The sequence below is a fragment of the Leptosomus discolor genome, chromosome 6 (assembly GCF_034619465.1).
Source record: "Leptosomus discolor isolate bLepDis1 chromosome 6, bLepDis1.hap2, whole genome shotgun sequence".
NCBI classification, from domain to species: Eukaryota; Metazoa; Chordata; class Aves; order Leptosomiformes; family Leptosomidae; genus Leptosomus; species Leptosomus discolor.
In genome coordinates this window covers 9,526,483-9,548,792 of record NC_141396.1, presented here as the reverse complement: position 1 = coordinate 9,548,792, position 22,310 = coordinate 9,526,483, and the positions used below count along the sequence as shown (strand labels likewise).

Genomic DNA, 22,310 nt, shown 5'->3' with positions numbered 1-22,310 from the left:
GCATTTTGATCCAAGCTGTTTGGAACTGTGTCCAGCACTCCCAGTGATTCTGGAATCTCTTCTCATTTCCTCAGATCGACTTTAGAAATAACACTGGGAAGTCAAAAGAGCTTTATACAGACGGAACAAATACAGGTGATGTTAAAACCTGCTTTGTTATCTAATATCCAGCTGGAAGACAGGTTTAGCAGCTGAAACACCTAAGCAAAAGGTGAGACTGCATTTTTCCCCTCTTCCTCTAAACTGGTCTGGGATTCCCATGAGAAGCAGCCTGTAGCCTCCAGCCAGGCCCTTCTCCTCTTCCTTGAAACACTTTGACTCTCTATTTCAAACATCCTGCCTGCATGACTACTGAATGCCAATGTCATTATGACACAAGTAATTCTCAGTGGGGTACTTAAGTACTAAGTGTTTAATGCAAGCATTCACTCAGCTGAAACCACTAGTGATGACCAAGTTTCAGATGAGCTCAGAGTTTTAACTTAATCAACTTCCCAAACAACGCCATAACACTGCCTTCAGTCCTAGGAGGTCAGCTTTCTTTGGTTTTCTCCTTAACACTGGAGATACAAACAATACTGCACAGGGAAACTTTGTCCACACCTGACATGCATATATTTCAGTCTTTCTCGCAATCTAACAGACAATAGCTAGTACCTGAGCTCAACAGCAAACAAAAACCAGCCGTATATAAAGTAGCCCTGTGACAGCTTCCCAACTGAAATATCAATGTTTTGTGCACCAGGATGGAAACAATGGCAAGAACCATTCAACCATTTAAAACACCTTTCACATTAAACTAAGGACTAGGTGGAGATCAAAGTCATTTACGGGTCTGTGGGAAATGAACCTTGAAGAAAATGCAATCAGTGGAAAAATGTCAAAGTTTAGCCTGGGATAGCTTGGCTGCACCTATCTAGATGAGAGATCTCTCTAAAAAGATTATAAATAAGCAAACCTAGGATGTAAAAATAGAACAAAACCAAACCTCATCCAAGCAGGCAAATGAAGGCTACATTTACAACAAACCCAAGCAACTTTCCATATTCTCAAAAGATACTCTGCCCCACTCATCAAGCACCTGTAAAGCATCCTGATGGCCCTGTACTTTCAAAAGGATCCAGTAGCTTGTTAAAATCTGACATGACATCTGTCAGCATTCATCAACATCAGCCAAGCAGTGCAATTAATTTCATTTCCTGTCAAATGTTTGGTCACTGAAAGAGACCTCAGGCCCAACTAAAACTAAGATCAGTGTCAAGCAATTGCCATTAATAGCATTAAAACCCCAAGAACAAAACAAGGATCCACTTCAGAATGGGATCAAATGCTTGGGATTTTCTTCCTGTCAATATCTAAAGCAACAATTAACAATTCAGTGTTTTATATGAAAATGGAAAAAAATAATTTGGAAAAAAAAAGACCCAAATAAAATAGGTCATTGCTACTGAAAACAGGCAGAAGGGCAGGAAACAGTCAGAGGGAGGGTGGGAGAACAGTGTGAGACAGAACTATGGGTATAGTTTGAGCCCCACTGATAACAAGCCCACAATCACCTCACCCACCGTGCCTCTTCAGCAGGGAACAAGGGATCCTCAGGAATTCTTAGGGAGACTGTTTTCCACAAGTGTGGATGATGACTGGTAGCTTTCGCTGCCAAGGGGTTAGATATAGTTTAAAATCTGCTGCACCCCTGAAACAGCCCATTGCCATCCCAAAGGCTACGGCCACTAATGAGACAGAGCCCTCCCTGCTGCTTACGGGTTACAGGAGGGTTAGGGTCGTTTGCAGGAAACCAGCCTATCTTGCAGCAAACTTCTCAGGCCCTTACCTGAACCTGAAGTGAAATGCCAATAAGAATCACTGCAAGAAAAAGAACAGGCATCAAGACACGGCAGCGAAGAGATGCACCTACAGAAAAGGCAGTTACCTCTCACAGCTGCAGCTGAGGCTTGCTTTCGTGTCGAGCTACCCAAATGCAAAAATTCGCATCTGAATCCCATTTCCTGTCAGAAAATTTTAACCTCCATCAGCTTCCCAGGAACAGCAGAATCCCATTGCCCCCTGGATTTTCTAAACTGTTCAAACCTTTATCTGCTGTACTTAAACTTATGTTCTCGTGGTCCCTCATTAGGTCCCCCTGTGCACACAGATAACAGCGTGCCCCCCATTTCACTTTTTCACTTGATTTATGTACTAATCTCTTCATCAACAAGTACGTCTCTCTCATTTCCATCCTTAATCTCAATTTAGTCTTCCTCCTTCCCTTCCACAGGACTGCCTGCCATGGATTACAGATGCAGAGTTGTAAGCCTCCAAGACCTTGAGTCAGATCCCCAAAGTTCTGACCATTCAAACGAGGATACTGTAACATTTCTGTTCTTTTTATTTGTATTCTGCTGTTCGAGCTTTTCAGGTTCATATTTTCCATATATTTTAATGATTAGAAATGCCCTTTTCTTTAAATGAACGTGAAGACACTCAGGTTTAGGGAAGAGATAAAAATACAAACACTCCTGAGAAAAATCAAAAGACTTAATAATGTTAAAGGCTGTTTCAATAACCAAGCTGAAAAGGGGAGTTCACAAGCTGGCAAGCAGAACCATGGTGTATTGAAAGAGAATTACAAGCCTGGAGAGCTTTTGCATAAAGAAGGCTTTTTGGTTCAGTGATTCAGAGCTTCAAGGGACCTCGCAGAAATTTCCCAATGCTCTGGAAGGAGCACATTCTATCCACCAGTCATGTTACCATGTCCACAGATCAATCTCTGCTTCAGAAGTATTTGTGGAAATGCAGAGAGCCTTTCAAACACTGCACTGGATATCTACTATGAGAATGTCCTCATATTTAAACTTTCCTGACACTGACACCGAACTATTAATAGCATTAACTACCAGGCAGCCAGTATGCAGCCTCCCCCTGCTGCCACTGAAGGAATCTGATGACAGATCAAAGGTCAAAGAACTAATGATTTAAAACACATTCCAGCCTGTTGATACAGTGTCTGCTTACATGACCCTAACTTCTTCCCAGTCCTTCAAGGGAGGAAGATCCAGTTCAAAGTCAAAGATTACAGAGCATCCCAAAATCTAAACTTAGGAACCCTCCCCCTTCCCCGTCAAGCTCACTGAACTACAGATGATGTAGCCTTGCAAAAGTCATCACATAAAAGAAACAGAGCCGTGCCTGGAACCTAAACATACCACAAAGGATTCTGAAAGTACAGATTGATGTGGGCTTTCCTAAATAAGCCTGAAAGACATCTAACTGAAAAGAGGAAAATTAGCACACTTGTTCCATAATTAAGAAACCGCTTTATGCTGATTTATAACAATGTTTTAATAGAAGCTAAAAGTTTCTTCTCCATGGGATACTCTGGGTCTGTGGAATGCTTTCTGTATGCCAGGACTTGGCTTTGCCTTATAATTAGCAAGAATATCAGGTGGTAATTGTCCTTTGATATCTCACATTGCTATAGCATGTAAAACATTCATACACGGTAAAACATTTCCACCTGGCATAGCCTAATCACTTTACAGACGTTTATGCCACACAGTGAGGACTAGAAAACTTTAGGACACCATTCGTATTCTCATGGCAGGATTGTTTATTTATTAATTTGCTTGGGCTTTTTCAAGTTTAGGCTACCGTATGGAAGCTAACTATGTTTTCCAACTCACATTCAACATCAAAAACAGAGACACCGTCCACTGTTTAAAATACTCCTACCACAAATACAACATTACCTTGTTAAGAGAACACAACCAACCTCTGCATGTACCAAAATCAAGCTGTGTAAACTTTTACATTGTTACTATGAAAGCTTAAACCTTATTCTGTTAAGCAACACACTGTACTGAAACCAGCACTTCCCTCTAACCCAGATGAATCACAGGCTTAATAATAGTCTTATTATAGCAATTGTGCTAGCCTCAGTTTCCTCTCCTAGTACATGCAATAGGGTAAAATGAACTGTAATCAACTGACAATGATAGAAAATTATCGTTTGTATCAGATCACAATTTAAATTGAGCTATTAAAATCTCTGCTCCTGCACATGGTAATTTAGGGCCTGATCCCACACATATTTACATATGCAACAGACATTGCAGTGCATAGTCTTAGTTTTTCCAGAAGAGTTATTCATGTACATAGATGCTTACAAGAAAAACTTTTTACTTCTTTATAAGCTCCTAATTCATTCTTGTTAATGTTAATGCTTATTAAAGACAAAAAGTAAAACAATGAAGTCTCCAGCTGAGTCTCTTCTCCCTCCAGCCTCCTCATCTAACCCTCCCTCCTCTCAGCTGCTGCTTTTATTGCCTGGTAACCATTAACAGTTTGCTGTAGTAAGAGTAGTGTACTGGTAAAATCAAACTTAAGACTTATTTATTACAACTGGACATAATGCAGAATCCAATTAAACTTGCATTTGTACCACAGAACAGTGTAATTCCTTAGCAAGGTAAGTGACTTTGCTATAAAACAGAGACAACGGCTCTGAATAGCCCTCCTGGAGCTGCAGTCCTAAATGTCTCTCATCCCTCCCCCGTGCATCATTTCCCTGTTAACTCCAGCTCCGAGTCAGCTGCCGACTGCCTGAGATTCTTTGCCTATCGGGAGGCCGGCAGAGCTCACCTTCTCGGGGACAGGCCACCCCATTTTCAGCTCTTTGGGTTTTTTTAATCGGCTCTTATCTGGAGGCACAAATAGGACTAGACAGCCTTGCCAGGCACATAGGACGAACCAGCTGTATACACGTGGTTCTGAAACAGGCAGGGAGTAACAGCTAGCTGCATCTTATCGTGGGGGTACGGGGACACGTCAATCGGTGGAGGTTTTACTTGTCATCTTTGTCAGGAAGCAGTTACTCTGTTCTGAGAAAGCTTCCAGTGATGGACAGAGCACCAAACTACAGGGGAAGACGACTGTCTGATCACATTACATGACACATGAGCACGGCTGATGCAGCCTGGAAGCTTAAGTCATGGTGTTTCTGCAGTGCAACAACCACCACTGACACACATGCCAAGCAATCACGGAGTGCCTGTGCATCTCTGACATAACCTAGGCAAGCAGGATTACAGTCACATCAAATACTCTTAACAGTATGATGTAAACACAAAGTTGAGAGCATGGATGGCAATTAAAAAAAAAAAAAGGAATCTCATACAGAGCAAAGTAAGAACAGGATCAAACCGCTACTATACAACTAGTGTGACAGCTTTATGAGGAAATTAATTTTTTCCACATCTTCACCAGACTATCAGACTAAGTCTATGGGTAAAAGCTTAAATATTTTCAGCAGGTATGGCAACAGACAGACACGTTATGAGCTTGTTCAAGTCTTTCACACTGTAGATGTATGAGCTTAAGTCTCAAGGGCAAACTTTAGTACACAGAAAGGAGAAAGAACGACCAAGCCACCTGTAGATACAGCTGATATGTTCTGGTCCCAGTATCACTTGCTTCCTCCAGCTAACAACATACTGCATAAACTGAGGGTGTCTAACTCCACCTCCTCTAGAGTCGCAGACATGTCAAATTAAAAACCCATTAGACTAAGAGGAAAAAACCCCACTTAGTTGAACAGCTGTGTCCCACTCATGAACCATATGGTCAGGCAACATGCAGTATAAGTGAATAACTACGTGGTTTAAACAAAAACTGCATTCACTTAAATATGAGAGGCCAACAATAAACAAGCTCTGCAGCTCAGGTGTAAGATTCAAAATAGGACTTGGAGCAACCTCCCATACACACCGTTTTCCTTTCTCTCAGCGAAAGACGAACGAACACAAAAAAGACAACACTCACTTGCTGGAAATACCTTAAACCAGTGTTTTCTGAAACAGTACATGAAACAACTTGCTGATGTTTTCTAACTGCTTAGGTATTATATAACATCAAATACTGCTTGAAATATAGCAACTGTAATACAGAAAGGCATATGCATTACCCCAAGCATTTCAGGAATAGTGCAGATAGATAGTGCTCCTCTACCTTCCATGACGGGCTGATACCACTGCAGCTTGACACAGATGAAAGATGTCAACATCCAGGAGAAAGTTAAATATTTTTTGAGCTATGTAGCTGTATTTAACTGAAAACCACAGGTAACACAAACAGAATTTCTTAGACTCTAGCCCTTACACCTGAGGGCAACGCTTAGAGTGGAGGCCCAGTGAGGGGCAGGGCCAGAGGGTAGGAGAGGGTCACACAGTGGAGATCCATAAGATTACAAGGTCCAAGCCAAAAGGAAGGGAGGGGCACAGAGAATGGCGGCCCACAGAGGGGGAGGCCCAGTGAGAGGCGAGAGACTCGCACCGTGGAAGACCCATGAGTGCATGTGGCACATTGGGGAGTGGGGGGAGAAGCAGAGCCCAAAAAGAGTAGGATGCCTGAAAGCATACGAAACCAGTAAAAACGTGAGAGGCTTATATAGCAGAGGCTTGTAGAGAGTTGGCGTGGCCCAAAACTGTTGGATGCCCCCCCAAAATCTGGGAGGCTCAGAGACTCAAAGCCCTTGGAGGCTGAGAACAAGAGTCACTGAAGCTCAGAGCAAGCGGGAGGCTCACAAGTGGAGCCCCCAAGCAAATGAGGCTCCAAAAAAGGGGAGGCCTCCATAAAAGTGGGAGTCCCAGAAAATCCCAGCCCACGGAAAGGCAGGCCCAGAGGGGCAGGGAGCCCCAAAAACATGGGAGACCAAGTGAGGAGGAGCCGGAAAGGTAGGGAAGCTCACACAGGGAGGCTCAGAGGATAAGGTCCCGCAGAGATGGAGACCTAGAGAGTCAGGGAGGCCCAGAAGAGCGGGATGCCCAGAGAATCCCAGCCCGTGGGAGGGGCGGCCCAGAGAGTGGAGACCCAGCGAGAGAGGGAGGCCCTCACAGAGAAAGAGGAGCCAGCCCCACAGCCTGAAGGCCCACCAAAATGGAGGCCCCCAGCAAGTACCTGTGTGTATATGCATATACTTATATGCACATGTATGTATATGCATATACTTATACGCACATGTATGTATAGATATGCAAACATACATAGTGCGCACGTGAGTGCACATACTGCTGTTTCCTGAACTTAGGGAAAACCAACCACAAGAAAAGCAAGGAAAGAAAATCTTCTCATCCACTCAGCTTAAAAGCTCCAGCTCAGCTTTTTTTGAGGGTCACAATGTCACCATGGCTGCTACAGATATCCCTCGTCTCCTGCTCCTTTCCCTTTTGTAACGATCCTCCGCACTGCTCGCTCACTGAAGGCATCTCTCCTAAAACGCATGGCTGAGGCTCCTCCTCGCCCCAGCACATACTCCGCAGTGACCACCCTGCCTTTTTCTCTCTGATGTCAGTATTTTTTGGTGGGGTTTTTTTGAATGCAGGTACTTTCAGCAATCATTTCAGCTAAAAGGAGCTTAATTTTCACAACTACCCCTAATGAAAGGCAGTGTTGCTATTAACAGTTTCTAAAAAATACAGATTTATCCAAATCCTTGAAAAAGCACTTATAACAAAACCTAAAAAAAGACAGAATTTTCCTAAGTATTCCTTTTTTACCCCATCACACTATACAATCCAAACATACCCGCACCCCATATATGGAAATAACAGGAAATACATACAGCACATTTGAAACCAAGTCAAGCATTTACACTGGATTTCCAGCGGCTGCTAGGGCTCTACTTTCTCTTCCTGTTTTGTGACTCTTCATAAAGCACTTAATCTTAGATGTTTAGTGTTGTTCCATTATTTCACAAATAAACAGAAAAAGACCTCACCAAAGCAACCAGAGTCTAATTATGGCTTAATTCACTATTTGGGAAATATGTAAAACTGACTGTCTACATAGAACTGTACGAAGCAAATAAAATTGAAAATAATATTAAAAAGACCTAAGATTTTTTTGGTCTCTTTTAGGTATAATTACCTATTGTGTAGCTTGCACTCAGTGAACAGTAGGAAAGAAAAAGAATGAAAACACAAGTATTCAGAGCAGAATGTGCTATTTTGAGTCTTCTAGTGGTGGCAAATTTATCCTATCCCCCCTCAATAAAATCAAATGTCTCTCACAATGGGATTCAGTGCACCCTCAGCAAGTTTGCCAATGGCATCAAGCTGCATGGTGTGACTGACACACTGGAGGGAAGGGAGGCCATTCAGAGGGACCTTGACAGGCTGGGGAGGTGGGCCCGTGCAAACCTCATAAAGTTCAACAAGGCCAAGTGCAAGGTCCTGCGCCTGGGTCGGGGCAATCCCAAGCACAGACACAGGCTGGGCGATGAGTGGATCGAGAGCAGCCCTGCGGAGAAGGACTTGGGGGTGCTGGTGGGTGAAAGACTGAATATGACCCAGCAATGTGCGCTCACAGCTCACAAAGCCAATCGCATCCTGGGCTGCATCAAAGAAGCGTGGCCAGCAGGGTGAGGGAGATGATTCTCCCCCTCTACTCTTCTCTTGTGAGAGACTTCTCTCCTCGAGTGGGTCCAGAGGAGGCCACAAAGATGATCAGGGAGCTGGAGCACCTCCCCTGTGAGGACAGGCTGAGAGAGTTGAGGTTGTTCAGCCTGGAGAAGAGAAGGCTCTGGGGAGACCTTCTAGTGGCCTTCCAGTGCTGAAAGGGGGCCTGCAGGAAAGGTGGGGAGGGACTCTTGGTCAGGGAGGGTAGTGATAGGACAAGGGGTAACGGTTTCAAACTGCAAGGTAGCAGTTTTAGATTAGACATAAGGAAGAAATTCTTCACTGTGAGGGAGGTGAGACACTGGGACAAGTTGCCCAGAGAAGCTGTGGCTGCCCCCTCCCTGGCAGTGTTCAAGGCCAGGCTGGATGGGGCTGGGAGCAACCTGGTCTGGTGGGAGGTGTCCCTGCCCATGGCAGGGGGGTTGGAACTAGGTGATCTTTAAGGTCCCTTCCAACCCAAACCATTCTGTGATTCTATATAATTTTTCTTTTCAATTAAATTGTAGATGTTTGCATATTGAATATGTTCTGTGTGGTGCTGATCACCTTGCTGATTGTACATGTGTGATTCAGCCATTTAACCCCCCACTCTTTACCCTCCCCACCCACAAATCCTTCAGATACTGAGCAATGAGAATATCCTGGAATTGGCCAGAAGGATTTCACAGGAAATTTGACCTCTCATCACTGTTTCAAGGTACATGTGCCCACACTGTCGCATTTCTAACAGATGAATACCAAGGTCTTACCTTTGCAGGTGAAGCATTTGATGTGAAAGTGTCTGGCCTGAACACGGAGTACTTCACCTTTACATGGCTCCCCACATTTATGGCAGTGGATGACCGGCTTCTCAGAGGGGTGGTGAGGCTCCTGAGGATGGGCCACTGTAAAGCAAAAAAATATGATTTAAACCCAGGCAAAAAGATTACTTTCTCTTATACATAAATCTGTGTTCTCAGACACATTTCACCATGATACAAACGTGTCTGTTCACATTTTACGCTCGTCTAAAATGTTACCCCCATTTTTTTAATATAGTCTTTTCATAAACCAGTAGTTTAAGCCATTCACATCAACTACTACCTCTTTCCACTGAGGCTGCCATGGAAAGACGAGGAAAAATTCCCTCCGCAGTTTCAGTGCCACAGCGTTTCAGAATGCCTAAGCTTTCCTCTCCAAGAACATGAGTGTGCAAACCATTCGATGAGCACACAAGGCAACAAGAACTGGGCTATTTTAATCCAAGAAAGGATACAATCCAAGCAAAAAGTACGAAAGGAAAGCCATTCCAAATCTTGTTTTGGGAAACCAGATGAACTAGGCAGCCTGACTTTGCATGCAAATGACTACATTAAATACAAACGACAAACATCTCCATTTAGCTACAGCACATACCTAACACAGTGAAAGTACATCTGAAGAGAAAAGAAGGTAACGTTATTTGTCTCTAGTCCCATTAATTGCAGCAGAAACAAATCTGCATGCAAATTAAGAGACATTATGAGCAGACAGCAATGACCAAAGCATCTGCAATATAGTCAGGGAGACGAAATTCCAGGTACTGGTAACTGATCAGCTATCCCACAGCCCTGAGCAGAGCTTGGATAGGAACAGGAAATGTTTGTGTCAGCTTTCTTGCATATTTCATTGTCGTAATATAAATTTTATTGCTCCACATTTGGCTTCTGTAAAAATTGTTTAACTTTCTCTTCAGATGTCTCTTGTGGCAGCTTGGGGCCCCAACAGAAATGCACGTGTGTAAGCTACAGCAAGACTGAGTCTCAACTGTATTGTCTGAAGTGGAAAGTATTACCCAGAATGTTCCCAAACAAAACTATGTTCCTTCAAATCTCCCTCCCACAGCTCATTCTAGCAGTAGAAAGTTGTCCTCCTTGTAATATTGTTCTCAAAATAGTGATGCTCATCAGAACATTTCTGAGAAAACATACCTCTCCACCCACACCTCTGTCTTTATACCATTCCTGTCCTGCTTTTCCTGGCCTGCAAAGGACTGACTGCTGATACACCTACATCACTCTCACTGTCACGAGGAATCATCTTCACGCTCTGAGTTTTGAATACCTCCTCCTCTGGTAGCCTCATTTCAACTATTTCCCTTCAGCAGTTATTCAGCCCATACTGGTGAACAGAACGCAGTTGGCAATGCCAACCAGTATTTCAATTAGCAGCTCCATTTAAAGAAAAGCCCAGTGAATGCCTTGCCTTGAGTGAACCTCAGCTAACAGTCTGCAATGGAATACTATTTCTGGAGTGGAAGTTGTTATTCTTCCAAACAAGACTATTAGCTATTAACTTGTAACTAAGGAAACACAGAGTTTATGCAACGAGAAAGAACAAAAGAAAATAAGAGACAAACATAGAGACATGTGCTAGCAAATGAAATTATTATGAGGAAATTTCCCTCTCAGATCCAGCCAGCCTGAGATGGGCCTGATGCCAACTGAAGAAAAGGTAACAGAATGGACTTTTCAAGTTGCCTAAATGAGGAACTGGATAAAGGATTTGGGCAAATGCTCCCTAGAATTTATATGGTGCAGTGTGAAATCCGTACTTGCAACACTCTGCTTTCTCAAACTCACATGTGGAGGACACCCTAACATTCTGCACACCAGGTTCCAGATCTTCTGGTATTGATCCAAAACACCAGCTTTTGCTCTTTAGTAAAGAGTAAATAAATGCTTTCCATTTCTGCCTTTACAGCCATTTAAATGAATACAAATACTGCTAGTTGCTATTTCCAGACGGATCTCTTAAGTGAAGCTAATTATGATGCTTGTCTTACTGGCCTCAATTTGGCATTGTAGGTCAAGACGGAGTAATTGACTTTTGTTCTCCTGCAAGGAACTGCTTGCAAGCTTTTTCATTTGCATATATGCAATACACACAAGGCTTCTCAGTGGCAGAGGTGACCCTTTATATTTGCCAGTGGGGGCAGAACAGGGAATAAAAGAAAGAGAAATAAGCAAGTAGCTTATTTAAGTGTTTCTGACTGAAGTCCACCCAGCTCACTGGACATGTAAATTGTCAGCTGCTTTGGGTCTGAAAACCCTGAGCTAGGAGCTAGGCTCATCTACTTACAGGGATTTCTGATCTTGAGGCTGTAAATATTTCAGGCTCTGCCCGCACCAACCCTCCGCACAACAACTGCATGCTAGCGGATATATTCTCAGGCATCACGCTCCAGCAGCAGTGGTGCAATAAGACAACTCTATATCATGACAAAGACAATAACAGACTCCAGCCAATATAATTAGCGACAGGTCATTAATTTAAGAGCTGGATAACCCAGGTTCCACCTCCTGGTCCACAACAGATATCTGGGCTCTTTGATCGGCATGCCCTTAACTCTAAAGGACCGAAGTCAGACAGTGAAGTTCAGCTAAGTCTGAGTCTGTAACCTATCAGCTTAGAATTAGGTCATCCGAATGTTAGTTTCGCTATGTCTCGAGTGTCCCTGACTGTAAACCAGGTGTAACAGCACTGTTAGCCTCACCCTACTGTGAGAATAAATACAGAGGGCAAGGTTCCCAGACACTGGGATGGAAGGAGTCGCATGAGTACCTAGGACAGTGAGTCAGTCCTGATGGTCACATATGCCACATCTGCCATATTTCTGGAAGCAGCATTCATTGGAAAGTGCACGAGTGGACAAACACTAACTTGAGGAGCTGCATTGCCTTTACTGAAGTTTCAAATCCAAATATATTAACACCATGACTATCTTCCAAATTAAAAGAAATTAAAAGAACGTAAATCAACAACTTTCCAAGGGAGAGATGCTACCAGAGCAACACATTCTTGGTTCAGTACTGAGGTTTCACAATTGTCTTTGTATCGTAAAGCACATACTTACTGCCCGGGCAGTGTAATTTAAACACAAGTCAAGTATTTACCAGTTCCAGTATACTGATGTGAACTGATACTTGTCTACATACAAATCGTGTCAGATTAAGTCAAGACGTGATTATCATTTTAGCCTAAACAGTATAACAAGGTTCATGATCTTTTTGTGTAAGGTTAAACATAACATCAGTCTAGCTCACAGCAGCAAGGTGCAAACACCTACTAACACAATGGATCTAGTTTCAAACAACTGGCATCCCATCAAAAGCACCCAGGCTAAGTGAACTGTTTTTTAAACTGCCTCTAGTTAAACTAGTGCAGTGTTGGCCTGGTTTGGCTGGGATGGAGTCACAGCCCATCCCTGCTGGGCAGGCCATTAGCAATTTCAAGTTAGCCAGGGCAGCTGACCTGGGTTAGCTACAGGGGTAGCCCATCCCGTAATGTCATGGGCATTGTAAAGGGGGAAGGTTTGCTGAGGAGAGGGAGCTCCTGTGGGGTTCCTCCTGCTCCTGAGGACTGCTTGCCTGTTGATGGTGACCATAGTGTATTCATTTGGCTGAGTACAACTTTGTATACCTTTGAGTATGAGTGCTGTTTTATTAAATCTGTTTTGACTTCAACTCACAGATCTGCTCTCCTTTTCCTGATTCCCCTTCCTGGCTGGTGAGGGGTCAATCAGGTGATAGAACAACTGTTACAGTTTGGCCCTGGGTATGGGCTAAATGTAGACAAGTGTCTACACTTGAGCAAAGGGATGCTGGAAGCAGGCATACGGATCAAACAGGTGCAACAATTCCTTTGAACATTTTGTCTTATTTTTATTCCTTCAGCACTTTTCAAGACTAACTATGAAAGCCACAGTTCCCATAGAAGTCTAAGCTGTCACAGTCTTTACAATTTTACAAAGACTAATTACAAAAGACCACGAATAAAACTTTTCCAAGGTTTCACGTTGGTTTATAACAGTTTTAACTTCCAGTGCTGCTGAGCACTGCCTGAAAACATTTTTTTTTTCTTTATTAGTGAACACAGATGAGATCTGTAAAGGTGTATAGCGTAAGACATACACAGATGAACTTTTCAAGACAAGCTAGGTTGAGACTTCCACTCTTGCTTACAAGACCAGCTTAAATGAATAATTAATGCTTTAACCTCATTTGGGTTTCCAGTAAGGCTAATCAATGTTCTATTAAATATCCAATTTATCCAGTATAACATTTACACTGGGACAACTGGGAAATCTGGATTACATTGTTTAATTTTGGGGGGGAAATGAATCAATTGCACCTTTTTCTATGAGGAAGACAGTCTTTGTCACTACAGTATTGCCTTGTGCTAACATCACTCCATAGACGTATCACCATGATTTTTGTCACTCCTTATATTCCCTTGTGAATCATGCAATGCTAATTTCATTAGATTCTGCAACTGCCACATACTGATGTAAATTCAAAGCAACTCTACCAGCTTGTGAGTACTCATTACTGTGTTTTATCAAAACACCTTAAAATAATCCCAGATCTGCAAAGAAAAAGAAACAATTAAAAAGAAAAAGAGGTAGAAAAGACCAATAACAACCCCATGTTCATACGAGAAACTTTAGGCACTTCCTGAGCAAAATGAAGGAATTAATTTGCTGTTCAAAGTTTAATACTGTCCTGTCAGTGGTGCTTTAAGCAGAGCAGAACATTGTGCAAAGGTTTAACAGCAATTATATGTTTTGCTGCATCAGCCAGAAAAGAGACCTCAGTACTCATAGCAAACCCTTCTGAAGTATAAATTAAGCAACTGCCTGAACAGTAACGGTTCTTGAATAAAAGAAAACAAGGAAAGTAAATACTGCAGCCTCCCTTATTGATGATTCTCTCCTTGAACACAGAACTGTCAGGAAACCAAGTACTCACGCTAAGTGACTGTTAGCTGCAGATTCTTGCTGGCAAGACTCCATGTCCCTGCTGCAAGCCACAGAATACTCTGGCTTTTTATTGGAAGTCAGAGAGAAGCTTCTGGGAAATGCCTTGCTGTGCGTATGCTGCAAAGCAGAGGTCACAGTAAAATATGTCGGGTTCAGTTCTGCTCTAGATTGAAGTAAAAAGCAGCTTCCTCTAAATTTAAATAGGTGGAGGATATGGGCTATTGCTCTTTCAAAAATGAATTTTTGTTGTTTTCACATTTGCATGCCTACCTTCACAAATAATCTTGGAGTTATGCTCAGTCAACTCTAACCACATTGTAGCAGGTGTAACTTCAAGCTTCGTTCTAGGATATACAATTTCTATGACTTCTAGCTCCACAACCTGTGGGCTCTTTTGCACAGCATTGAGATCATCCTGTGCCCACAGCATCATGGGCAAGGGGACTCTCAGGATTTCAAAGCCGTGTCCTTTGTATCTTGAGAGTGGCCTAATATAGACAGCACACTCTGAAATGGTAACTTTCAATTGGCTGCTGTGTTTTCTTGGCTGAAGACTGAATTATTAAGTTGGAAAAATAAAGCAGAGATCTAATGGTGTGAAATTATTGCATAGTTTTTTGCTAGCCTGTTTTAAATTTCCTTACTCCTCCCTGCTTTCAGGAATGAAGGTAAAATGTGCCGGAGCTTGCCAAGACAGTAAATGCAACCCAATCCTCCTACAGGCAGCAGTGCTCTCTGCCCTCTCTGTAATACCTGATATGGCTTTGGAGGCCATCATTTCTTAAATTAATTTACACGATTTCAAGGTCAAAACTTCAAGGTTTCAAAATCAAAATTCCCTCAGCCGCTGATGCCATCAAGCAGCCATACTGTTACTCCAGCTGGGCAGCCGCTTGCTTGGGACAGGATGGAGGTAGGCAGGTGGGCAGTGTGCACAGGAGGACAAGCTGTGAAAAAAGCTGTTCTGGGATGAAAGGCACTAGAGAGACACCAGAGAACCAAGTTCAAGAACCAGATCTGGCTTATTACTTCCTCTCCATGCTCTCTTTGTAAAGAGAGGAGAAGTAGCAATTTTCTCCTGTCCTTTGTGTTTCTCGCAGCGGTGAACGTCTGTAACCTCTGGTTTGTAAAGCCTGTCTGCCTATAGCTCGTACAGTCTCTGAGGAATTCCTCTTTCATAAAAGAGGAGCACAGTGGAGCCTTGAGGACTTACTGAAATAGCTATTAAAAAGAAGGGATGAAAAATGCAGTGTCATTTTGCTTATCTGCAGACCCAGTTCTTGAATCTTAAATCTATAATAATCCTATCAGGTAAGGTGACCAAATAGTGACCGAGACGGAAATCAAACCTCCCAGCTGTCAGGGATAGATAAAGAAGTTACTGCAGTCACTAGCCACAGGTTGATTCAGACAGGGATCTTCAGGAATTCTAGGATAGCCCGGAAGGAGGCACTCCCACAAAGAGACACGAGTGAGCTGCTTGCCTACACAGGTATGAAAAAGCCTAAGGCAAACTCCTAGACTGTAGCTTGCTCATACTATTGCCGTTCAAATCATATCTCAAGAATCATTTTAAAGCTCTTCCTGTAAATTTATCCATATTACTCCTACATTGCACCAATTTGTCTTAAAACTATTTTTGCTGTCTACATACAACCAGAGCAGCTATTTTTAAAAAAGGCAGAAAAAAATATCTTAAACTTGTAGTTACTTGCCATAATTTTAAAATGTTTTCTCGTATTTGCCATCAAAGTATTGTTATTTTCCCCTTACAGCTAGCCTGCTGCTGAAAACAGCAGATGCAAACAGGACCACAGTAGCAACCGGAACGCTGCAGGACAGTAAATCTTTTGGCACTGTAGAAGCGACTGCCCTAATCATGGTGCTACACGGATCACACACACACACGCGTGAGAGCAAACCAGCTGGCCAGCGCGTTCATAGCAACAGGGCAAGGCACCAGCAGCGCTCTCCCGCGTTAACTCGCCCTCCTTTTTATGGGGCGTCAGTGGGATGAAAGTTAGAGCTTAGCAAGTAGGGCAGCGCAGGAAAGAAGGCTGGATTATGTGAGAAAGTCACGTAAAGATGGATAGCATAGCCCACATCTGTTCCTGTTTAGAGCCAGAAAGAAGTACTACTAATCCCCCAGTCCTCTGTCTCTGGTCTTACTCGCTACTTCCTTAACATAGAGAGGACTGAAGAAAAACTGATACTTTTCTTAGGTATCCTATTCAATTTTCACTATAACATATGCTTCTCAGCCTCAGTTCTTCAGCTAGAATAACCAAGGACACCAGAGGTATCTATCCTCCAAACAGCATCTCACGGACAGATGCAGGGCTGACTACAACATTGTAATGAACATTTTTCTATCAATTCTGTCCACACCTCCCACACCACTTGGCAGGTACTGTAGCAACTGAAAGACTTTCACAAAACACTAAATAGAGGACAAGACACATGTCCGGCCTAGAAATGGGGTGAATTGCTACCTTAAGAAATAGATTATTTAAAAGGAAAAATGAGCTATAAAGACATTAACAAGTTCAACTAGTTAAACTAGGATGATAGGTTAGCGTAGTTCATAAGAAAAACATTGGAGAAAATGTTGTAAGTACAGATATCAAATTTAATTTGCATGAAAATAAGATGCAAATATTTCAATACCAGAAATTTTAAAAAGAAAAGATGAAACATATCCTATTTTTAAATAAGAAAGTCAGCGCTTAAATACTTGCCTAAATATTTGTAAGCATTCATACCACATGGGTAGAGCTGATGCAGCTAACAGAATGAAATCAAAAAAATTAGACAGACAAGTGTCAGGTAATAACCCAAAATATTAACAACTGTAACTTGAAATCAAAGTGAGAAGACTCCTATGTTATTTTCAAAGAAAAATAAAAAGCTTTGTCCCACATACTTAGAAACATGTAAAAATGCCAGAAGCTTTAAAAATATAGCAGGAAAAAAAAAAAGCATTTGTTTCATAGTTTTAGAACACAACTGCAAACATGCTTATTTTGTCTGTATTTTGCCTGCTGTTTCCTATCCTACTCCCATCCTGCTCCTGTCACCTAGAGCTCTGATACTGCAATTAATTCCCCACAGAACAGCCTGCAAGATCAGTGCTTAAGGCATCAGCCCTATGAAGATTTATGCATATGAATGGTTCAGTATTAAGGGAAATATTTAACACCAGCATCTGCCTGATCCTATCTGAAAAGTGATCACCTTCTACAACATACACAAGAAGTCTGTGTGCTACAATAAATCTGTGATTAAAATAAATGTGCTTGATGGGTTGTCTGCCATGCTTTTGATAGTGATTGAGAGATGAAGAAAATTTGGTTGAATTTACTTAAGGGTTATAACCTAACTGGGTGCACTGAGGATTACATCACAGATCCTGACAGTCTATAGCTTTAGTGCACAGTTTTCACAGTTTCTCAGTGACAAAGCATAAATCTCACTGGTTTTCAGCAGGCATTTATGCCTGGCTACCTAGGCACCTTGGGATATTCTGCACTTGCTTCAAACCCAACAGAGGCCTGAGCACTTTCTCAGCTTGGCAGGTACAGACACACCTTATTGCTAACTCAGCTCTACAATCCAGTTGAACTGCAGCAGTATTACTGATGCTGTTCTCAATACAAAAGCATCGGAGCCTATTTAGAAGAATTTGTCGCTCTCTAAAACAGCAGCAGTACTATCCTTCATTTGCTGAGCAACAACAACTTCCACCATGTCTGTCCACACATGTTTCCTTTTGGTCCCTTAGTAGGTGAACAAGAGCACATTCTATAGCACCTACACTGTAAAATAAAATGACTTGACAAAATTACTCCATTATATGTTACACGATGTAGCTTATATGACAATTACTGTTTAAGAAAAATTATAACCCTTTCCAAGAAGAGACATGAACAGCTTGTTAACTATGTTCAGGAGTTGTTTTAAGCTCAAACAGCAAAAGCAGCAGGCAGTTTTAAAACTATTTTCAGTAAAGAAAAGGCACTAATCTTACAATGAAGTATGCAGCAAGCTAAGACGTGCTGTGAAACAGATGATGTTGAAACAAATGTTGACTAAGCTAAGCCAGTCTTTGAATCAAAAACTGCATTACTCAACATGATTGTTAACAGATGGATTACAGCTTAGTGGTTAGCAAACCAAAGGGAAGAAGCATAAGGTCAATTTAGTCTGCTATAGTTCTACATTAGTACAGAGCAATTTTTCACGAAACAGATCATGATATAAGCTGGGTGATAAAAAGATGGTCAACCCAGACTGTCTTATCTCGTGTTCTGAGAACACCCTTACTGATCTTCATCACACCTGCAAAAGTTCTCTGCATTTACTTACAGAACTGACTTACTAAGGGAGAGTATTTCAAGATAATCAATCCACCCTGCAAAACTCCTTACTGAAGGGCTGGAGGATCACACTAAGCATATGTTTCTCACACCTAACTTCAGCAAACCTGTAACAAGTAGCAACAGTTTATCAGCCTTGCAAGTGGTGAAGTAATTTTGTTTGAGTTATGCCTTCAACACACCCACCATACACAAGAGGATTCAGTCACTATTTCAGAGGAGTATTTTGGGGATTTTTTTCCCTAACATAGGACAGGGGTAATTAGAAGTCCAAGAGCTCCTAAGAGTACTCTGAGCAACCACCTCATACACACCACTTGATGTCCGTATCAAAATCTTACTCAAAACAATGAATAAACAGAAGTGTCAAATTATTCACTGCAAATCCTCAAGGCTGCACAAAAGCAAGTTGCTGAAGTTAGAAGAAAAAGCAATTGCTCTTTCTAGACAGCATGGAAATTCTGGCTTACTGATGAGTGGTGGTTACCCATAATAGCACTCAAATATCAAACAGGCCTCTTAGCTACCTTAATGGCAACCCACGTGGGGATTTTAGCAGCAACAAACTCTAGTTAGAGTTCTCCTATGCTTCCTTTTTTGAGGCTGCCAAAAGTATTCCATACAGTAAAAGTAATTAAATTCCCTTTTGAGATAAGTCAGTATAAAAATGCTAATTTTAAAAACCAATTCTCCTGCTGCTTATCAAGATTATCTGAGGAGGACCAGTGACCTACTTAAGACAGTGGTCTTGCAGAGAGCTTTTGGTATTTTCATAACAACGTATTGCTGCTGCAGTTTGATGTCCCTATGAAAAACAAGAGAAAGCCTGCACAGAAATAGTCCTGTCATCAAGATCTTTCAAAACAGAATCTGTAGTAAAATCTCCCCTCAGTTACCACCAGCAATCTCACCAAGGGTTTTGTACAAGATCCTTACAAAGACCTGCCCTCGGCCATTGTTTTTAAACCATGGAAGCTCTGTCCCTCACACTTAGAATCTCTCCTTCAGTCGAGAATACTATAAATGCCCATCACTCAGTACCACACTCGCTTCCGGCATTTCTAAAGAATGAGCTACACAGCCTCAAACTACAACTAGACAGCCACATTCACGAGCAACATAGCTCTTCACGTGGCTCCTGACTCCCAGGATAGTTTGTCATGTACAGAGCTGATAAACCAGACATTTCAGAGGCCCTGCCCTGTGGTTAGCTGCCCACCTTGGCACCAGACCTTACGAACATTTGCAGCATAGAAGTTGATTTCTTGAGGTATCTTATATCAACAATAAGTAACAGTGTGCTCTGAAGTCCATCAACTTTTACCACTATATGGTAAATGAACTAACATAGAGAAAGCCCTTATGACTGATACAGCACTCCTGAATATAGCCTGTTCCTCTGGCTTGCACTTCAAGTGCTGGATAGCAAGTACATGCTCTCAAATACATCAAGTCCTGGTTTGAGATGCCTTTGGCGAAAAAAAAAACCAACAAACAAACAAAACCAACAAACCACAAATGCAACTGTTTCTTTGAACAAACAAGCCATTTATTGACTCCTATTTGATCCAGCAGTAATAAAAGATAACCCTCACTGTTCTGCAAGGCTGCATTTACATTTGGATGACTTCTTTAATTTGATATCATTTTAAGATCCTACTTCTGTACCAGATCCTGAATTAATACAAGTTCTACAATACTGCCATGTAGATTATAGTAACATCTACAAATATAAAGATTATAGTGACATCTACAATACTGCTACGCAGATTCTGCTAACATCTGTGATATCAAACTGGTGCTAACAGCACTGGGAATTAGGGAGCTATCCCATTGACACTGTTTATAGAACCTTGCCTATTAGGCTCTCCTATAGCATAAATACGACAACATTTCACTTCTAAAGAGCTGGCATTACTTGGTTTGACCCTTATTTTAGCACTTGCTCCACACTTTGCAGCTTTGAGGAGATTCCTCAGCTTTCCTGCCTCTGTTTTGCTGTTTAATAAGGAACATAGTAGCAGATAACGTACACAACTGAGCTATGCAAGGCATCTATCATTTCTGGGTTTATAGCACTTTATGATAAGCCCATACAAAAGCCAGTATTATTTCTCTCATTGCTGTCTCTTACACAACAATGCAGCTAACATACAACACAAAATGACTGCCATTAACAAAATACACGATTTTGCTGCAAAAATATCACAAAGCCTCCAAAAATGGAGTCTGACTTTGAGACAACAGTGAAGCACTTACTTAGCTTTAAATCCCAGTGATTCAATTAGACTCAACGAGATACTCTGCTGAACAGAATAGGCTTAAGACAATGCTTAAGTGTTCTCCTCAGCCAGATCCCTAGTGAGCCTGAAAGCTATCCAGGCTCAACGAAGGCAAGGATTAATCATCCTTTTGGGGATACTGACTGTTCTCTAGGTGGAAAACCAACTTTGTTATAAATAATCCTTTTTAAATTAGTTATGGATTGCCCCAAGAAACAACGAAATCCTGTTCTCTGGCTTCTCCCACCCAAAGGGCACAGCACATTTTGATTAATCGAACTTGGTCTTTTCCCCTGGTATGCATTAATTTTTCCACAAAAGGAATTGACTCTCCTACAGTGGCAGGACAAATTATCGTCCTAACTTGCAAGTTCTTTCCTACCAAGCTTCCAGCTTCCCCTCTGGAAAAAATATTTCTTTGCCCAAGCTCAACGTATTTTAAACATGCACAATTTCACTATGCCAAGACTCTATCTTTAAAAGCCTTGCCTTTTGAATTCTCATCCAAGAAAACCAATCATGTAATTGGCAGTCTGCTCACTTGTATTCAACATAACCAGGAGGGCTTTGGTAGCGAGGGTGCTGCAGTGGTGACTTGTGTAGGAGGCGGTCATGGACTGCGCTGTGCTGGTCACAGTTGGTTCCAACCAGCTCAGCAATGGACAAAATGGACCCATGGCACAACAGAACCAGAGGAGCACATATCACCTTGCAAAAACATACACATACAGATGGGCAGTAAATATTGAAAGGACAGACACTCAGCAGGAGATGTGAGAGAGGTGCCAGAGCACCAGGGACACTGAAAAATAGAGGAGACACAGGAGACAACGCCAGGGCAGGAGAGACATCAAAGCACGGGTAAGAGAGAAACAAAAATGATGGCAGGGCAGAAAGGCCAGCTGGGCAGAAGAAATGCTAGAGCAAACTAGTTGCCCCAAGCAGGGACAGAGAGGAGACTCAGGAGGAGGTATGACTCCAAAAGGACTGAGGCCACCAGAGGAACCCATGGTGAATTAACTGAGTAAGAAAAAAGGAGGAACAAAATGAAAGGAACAACAATGCACTGAACCTAGTCTCCTGCACCACCCTCGCCTCAGCAAAGGTACCGAGTGTAACGTGTGGCACGGCGACTGGAGACCAGAAAGAGGAAAGAGAAGTGGCCAGAGAGAAGCTGAGGCGTGTTTCTCCAGGCGTGTGTTTGCTTGCTTTTATTTTCAACACCAGAATCAGTAATTAAAAGTTTAATTGCCAATAAATTAAATTGATTGAAATTCCCTACTGAAAACTGGGTTTTTTGCTCACAACACTCACTGCTTCAGGTTGAGGAGCAGCTTAACTACCTCTACCGCTATCTGAACCCATGAACTCTGTGGTCTCAAATTTAATGACTGAAACCACTAAGCCCTCCCCTCCAGTGAGA

The 22,310-nt window shown here is 42.1% G+C and overlaps 1 protein-coding gene across 10 annotated transcripts in view; it reads right to left on the bottom strand.

Moving 5' to 3' along the window:
* Window positions 1-22,310, bottom strand: part of ABLIM1 (actin binding LIM protein 1) — a 138,837-nt gene that overhangs the window by 97,151 nt on the left and 19,376 nt on the right. For 4 of the 10 annotated variants that reach the window (XM_086466883.1, XM_086466881.1, XM_086466882.1 and 1 more), the window contains exon 1: window positions 9,200-9,329. Coding sequence is in view for 3 of the 10 variants with exons in the window: in XM_086466879.1 (XP_086323005.1) it covers window positions 9,200-9,334; window positions 13,691-13,730 (175 nt within the window). In the remaining 7 variants the exon portion in view is untranslated. Of the gene's footprint in view, window positions 1-9,199; window positions 9,335-13,690; window positions 13,731-22,310 lie in introns of those variants that run through there. The other 6 variants (XM_086466880.1, XM_086466886.1, XM_086466884.1 and 3 more) reach the window with 3 other exon arrangements.